The sequence below is a fragment of the Coffea arabica genome, chromosome 3e (genome assembly GCF_036785885.1).
Source record: "Coffea arabica cultivar ET-39 chromosome 3e, Coffea Arabica ET-39 HiFi, whole genome shotgun sequence".
Classification (NCBI taxonomy): domain Eukaryota; kingdom Viridiplantae; phylum Streptophyta; class Magnoliopsida; order Gentianales; family Rubiaceae; genus Coffea; species Coffea arabica.
In genome coordinates, this window is record NC_092315.1 from 4,754,966 (window position 1) to 4,761,081 (window position 6,116).

General features: G+C 35.9%; 1 protein-coding gene across 1 annotated transcript; it reads left to right on the forward strand.

Moving 5' to 3' along the window:
- Nucleotides 1-2,239: 2,239 nt before the first annotated feature.
- LOC113734283 (low affinity inorganic phosphate transporter 1) lies at nucleotides 2,240-6,116 on the forward strand. The gene is made up of 2 exons (XM_027260765.2): nucleotides 2,240-2,503; nucleotides 4,162-6,116. Exon 2 carries the CDS (start codon nucleotides 4,228-4,230, stop codon nucleotides 5,851-5,853), a length of 1,626 nt encoding a protein of 541 aa, XP_027116566.2. The 5' UTR covers nucleotides 2,240-2,503; nucleotides 4,162-4,227; the 3' UTR covers nucleotides 5,854-6,116.

Genomic DNA, 6,116 nt, shown 5'->3' on the forward strand with positions numbered 1-6,116 from the left:
TCGGATAGACAACAGCTTTAGTTAATTAGTTAATTAGTTAAGCAGTTAATTAGTTAATTAGTTTAACATGTAAATAGTTTGTTAGTTTTGGATAGACAACAACTTTAGTTAATTAGATAATTAGTTAATTAGATAAACAAAAATTAGTTAATTAATTAATTAGATAATTAGGTAGTTAATTAGTTAAGCAGTTAATTAGTTAATTAGTTTAACATGCAAATAGTTTGTTAGTTTCGGACAGACAACAGCTTTAGTTAATTAGTTAATTAGATAATTACTTAATTAGTTAATTAGATAAATAGAAATTAGTTAATTAGTTAATTAATTAATTAGATAATTAGTTAATAGTTAATTAGATAATTAGTTAATAGTTGATTAGTTTAACTATGCAAAAATAGTTTGATTAGTTAATAACTATTAACAATTAGATAATTAGTTAATTAGTTAATAGTTAATTAGATAATTAGTTATTAATTAATTAGATTATTAGTTATTTAGTTATTTAATTAATTAGTTAAACCATGCAGAAATAGTTAATTTAGTGTAATTTTTATTAACAAATGTTTTGTTGGGTTTGATGAAAGTACTCATCACATTCATTTGGTAAAATTAAATCATGTCAGGGGTACTTTAGTAAATTGACTCACTTTTGCCTATTAAATTGCCTCCAACTTTTGATAGGGGAGGTCAGTGCTATTTCAAAATTGATTGGGGAGGTCGATGCTATTACTATAAAAGTCAGGGGAGGTTTCTGCAATTATCCCTAAAAGTAAACGAACATATTATATTAGTCAATTAATTTGGTTAACAAAACATCTTTTGAAGAAAAATGGCTCTCAATTATACTACATCAATCACAGGACGGTAGTCAACACAGGGCAAAAAGTGGGCAGATGAAGAAACAAACACGTTTCAGCTGATTTCATGTGGAGGACCAGACAGACATCCGTTGAATGCTGACCATAAAATACCATTCACATTTGCACCCCAAAAACAACGAAAAAATAACAAATCAACCCCTGTTGGGACTCAGATATTGCCACGTTGGGTATTTCGGATTCCAAGCATTAACTCGTCAAAATCCTATTGGTTTCGAACCCATCTCATTTTGTGGTTCGAGGTCGAGGGTAAGAATATGCTTGACAGATACCTTGACCAAAAGACTAGTAGGATTCCGTGATTTTCTTTACTAGTTTTGGATTTGTTTGTTCAATGGTACTAGTTATCGTAAACATATAATAGATTTCTCAAGTATTAATTTTTTGCAAAATAAATTTAAATCACACGTGTATTTCAATGCAAAAGGCATAATAAAGGTAAATCAGTGTATTAAAATGGACACCTTGAGCAAGTGACTTGCATTTTACTTTTGAATTTCGGATTTATGTAAGCTATTATCCACTTGACACCTCTTAATCCAACTTATTTGGAAAGTCATTTTTTTTCAAAAATTTTTTTATATTTTTCATAAACATATTTTTAAATTATCTTTTTATCTCATATATATCAAATCGCTAAAGCACATTTTTCTATAGAAATTTCAGAAAATAGCAATTCAAAAGGAAATTTTTTTAAATATTAATGTTTTGAAAAATAGCTCCCCGTGGATTGGATAAAAAACAGTTTTAGTTTGCAGATTCTGTAGTACCAACTCCAAAAATAACTCAAAAAATGCATACAATATGTCAAATACAATTTACAGAAAAAATAAAATAATTACCAAATACTATAATATTTTCATCTTCCACCACAATTACCTGCTACACCGCCATCACCTTTCCCCTCCTTCTTCCGGAAAAATCCCCTAAGAGCCATGCTTGGATTGCTTGTTTCCGTCGAAAAATATTGTCGTTTTCCGTGATCACATTTCCCTATCACCTTTTTCCCTCACATATATCAAATCGTTACAGTAATTTTTCCATGAAAAATGACGGAAAATGCAATCCAAACACAATTAATTCACACGGAGTCTCCATATCTAGTGCGAAAGAGGTGATGAATATTAGTGCATTAAAAAATAAATACGATATATTTTAGATGCATAGATAATTATGAGTTTTTATTTTTATAATATTTTTCGGGTCATGCCTGATAAGACTTCACCTATTTACTGCAGTTAAAGCGGAACCATCCACAGCCACGCAGTTAAACCTAGTCCCCACGCCGCTCCCTGCCGCCTGCCCATGCCCGCTTCCTACGGGTTGCTCGTGCTCTTTAGACTATATAAATCCATAATCTCTCCTAGACTACAATCCTCATACACAGATACAGCTCTTATTGAGCTTTTCTTCTGCTCTCTTTTATTTCCATTTTCCATCATCAGTGTGTCTTTAGTCCAAGGCTATACTACCTCATAAATGCAAGAACATTTTTCCTTCTTTGGCCGGATTTCTTAGACATTACGTCCCATAAGTTTCTATCAAACCGAGTGTATATCACAACCCCATAGCTATTCCACCTTTGACGGTGCATTTTTCTGAAACTCTACCCGAGTTCTTTAAAGGTCAGTTGCTCTATTCTTTCCTTTTTTTTATTGTCGGGATTTTTGTTATCCAAGATTTGCAGTGCAGAGAACTTGCCATGCATGTGGTTCACACACTGGTTTGCACGATTTTTTTTTAATTAGTAATTTTTATAAGGACTGAAGCAAAAAATGGTAATACTGGTTCTATCCATTATTTTAGCTGAAAAACTTTTAGACAATTTTTTTTTTTGAGTTTAAGTTTTAAGAGGAGGAGGAGAATGAAACCGGTTAAGGACTGGCAATATTTTTATGGTGGAATTCGACTTGGGACTTTATGAAAGTTTATATTTAATTCCATAGATGAGTTTTGTGGTCTACATATATGCTGAAAACAAACTTCACTGCATATTCAACTATGCACCTTCTTCTTCTTCTTCTTCTTTTTTTATTTAGTTTCCTCATTTCACTTCATCACTGATATTGACAAGCTAAAACAGATGATGGAGTTTGTAATTCCACCATCCATTTTCAATCCATATAGCAGCCTTGTCTCTTGGACACTTGTTAATTTGATTTTTCACATTTATTCTTCTTCCTATTTCTGGGTAATTTTTCCCGCTCTTCTTTCTGGGGTCTCCTGGATAGAGGCCAGAGGGAAGGGGATTGTGGGGTTGGTGGGAAATTTGCTTTTATCTTTTCCTTCAAGAACTACAGTCTTGCAGATTCAAAGAATCGTAATTTCTTGTATTTTTAAACACTTCAGAATCTTTTCTCCTGTATATATCAACCCATAAAAACGCGTAATTCTATTATTTTTGTTCGATTAAGTTTTTTGTAGCCTTTTGGTTTCACTTTTTACAACCACTACTATTTTGTCCGCTTAGTCCTGGTTCACATGCCCTGTTTCTAATGTTGAGAAGCCCATTTTGTCTTTTTTTTTTTATCCCCTTCCTGCAGAATTGGAGATTTTTTTTATGGAAATTATACTTAAACACCATGTTAGTGATTCCTTTTCGATTAATTACGTAGCAACTTTTCTTTTAAAGAACTTTAAAAGGTGGTTAAGCACAAAGGGGTTCAAAAGGAACCCAAAAAAAAAAAAAAAGGAAAGAAAGAAAGAAAGGAGTGTCTGTGGGAGGCGTGTGTGTGTGTGTGTATTTGGGCTTTTTTCTTTTAATTTTTCTTGTTGCAGATTTAGTGGGAAAGGGTGTACTCTAGACCAAGAGCCATTACACCGTACCATGTTAGACTGGCAGTGGGGTATAATCAAATTTTCCATAGATAATTATATGACACAATTTTTAATGTACACAAATAATTGCTGCAAGTTTCTCGAAATCTAAGCTTTATGTTGGGTGCAGATGGTATCGTTGAATTGTCAAATTAAATACTACATCTTAGTCGCCATCAGAAAGGTGACAAATTGGGCCACCAACTTTGAAAATTCTTGCATGCATAGGAAGTGTGTCAAAACCGTGGCAAGGAAAAAAGGGCATGCCTATATTTGTTTTTATTTGAGATATGTCTACCTTCCCAACTTGTTACACTAATGAAACCACAAGTATGCCCCACAGCTGAATATAGTTTTTCTGGCCCCTTATCATGGAAGAGCTGTTATAATTTGTAAGTCACAAGAAATTCTTTGATTTGTGGTGCGAGATGTTCTAATTCTTGTTCTTTTATGTGCCATCTTACAGGATATAAGAGTTTCAGAAATTGCTAGCAGCATAAAAGTTGTAAAGAGTGAAGGAAGTTGAGTAATCATGCCTCAGCAACAATTGCAGGTGCTTAATGCACTTGATTCTGCCAAAACACAATGGTACCATTTTACTGCTATTGTGATTGCTGGCATGGGCTTCTTCACTGATGCCTATGATCTCTTCTGCATCTCTTTAGTCACCAAATTGCTCGGCCGGATTTATTATCATGTCCCTAATGCACCCAAACCTGGCACTCTGCCTCCAAATGTTGCAGCTGCTGTCAATGGTGTTGCCTTTTGTGGCACCCTTGCTGGCCAATTGTTCTTCGGTTGGCTTGGTGACAAGATGGGGAGAAAAAGAGTCTATGGCATGACCCTCATGCTCATGGTTATTGCCTCAATTGCATCCGGCCTTTCCTTTGGGGATAAACCAAAGGCTGTTATGGCCACTCTTTGCTTCTTCCGCTTCTGGCTAGGATTCGGTATTGGTGGTGATTACCCCCTTTCTGCCACAATCATGTCTGAGTATGCTAACAAGAAGACCAGAGGAGCCTTTATTGCTGCAGTGTTTGCCATGCAAGGTTTTGGAATTCTAGCTGGTGGGATGGTGGCAATTATTGTTTCTGCCGCCTTCAAGGCTGGATTTCCTTCTCCTGCATATAAAGATGATGCTCTTGGTTCAACTGTGTCTGAAGCTGATTATGTTTGGCGCATAATTGTTATGTTTGGTGCAATTCCAGCTGCTCTTACGTACTATTGGCGAATGAAAATGCCTGAAACTGCCCGTTACACGGCCTTAGTTGCAAAAAATGCCAAACAGGCTGCTAGTGATATGTCCAAGGTATTGCAAGTTGAACTCGAGGCAGAACCGGAGAAGGTTGAGAAGCATGCCCAGGAGCCTGGAAATGATTTTGGTTTGTGGAGTAAGAAGTTCCTCAAGCGCCATGGACTTCATTTGCTGGGAACAGCTACCACATGGTTCTTGTTGGATATTGCATTTTACAGTCAGAATCTTTTTCAGAAGGACATCTTCAGTGCCATTGGTTGGATCCCACCGGCCCAAACAATGAGTGCTATTGAAGAAGTTTACAAAATTGCAAGGGCTCAAACTCTTATTGCTCTCTGCAGTACTGTCCCGGGATACTGGTTCACAGTAGCACTGATCGACAAAATAGGACGATTTGCCATTCAATTGATGGGATTTTTCTTTATGACTGTGTTTATGTTTGCCCTGGCTATTCCTTATAATCACTGGACTCACAGGGACAACAGGATTGGCTTTGTGATCATGTACTCACTGACCTTCTTCTTTGCAAATTTCGGTCCTAATGCGACAACATTTGTTGTTCCAGCAGAAATTTTCCCAGCAAGGTTAAGGTCCACGTGCCACGGTATATCAGCAGCTGCTGGGAAGGCAGGAGCTATTGTCGGAGCATTCGGATTTCTGTATGCTGCTCAATCCACTGATCCAAAAAAGACTGATGCTGGCTATCCACCTGGTATTGGTGTGAAGAACTCCCTTATTGTTTTGGGCTGTGTTAACGCCCTTGGAATGATGTTCACATTCTTGGTGCCTGAGGCTAAAGGAAAATCTTTGGAAGAGATCTCTAAAGAGAATGAAGAAGAAAATGAAACTGCAACTGATACGAGGCTGCAAGGAGCAAGTGATAATAGAACAGTTCCATTTTGAAATAAATTATTTTTAAGCATGGTTTCGTGTTTGTGTCTTCAGAGCTTAAGATTCAGATTTCTAAGCTCTCTGGCCTTAGGGTTCATCTTAAGATGAAATATGGATAAGGTTCTTTTTCCTTTTCTTTTTTCCTAATCTCCTATGGCTGTGTTACTCTCTTGTATAATAAGAATAGTTCAATGCCTAAATTCGAGTTGCCATAGTAAGTGTGAGTTGTGAACAAAAATAGATGCTCTTATAAAAGAAGAATCTTTTGTGTTGAA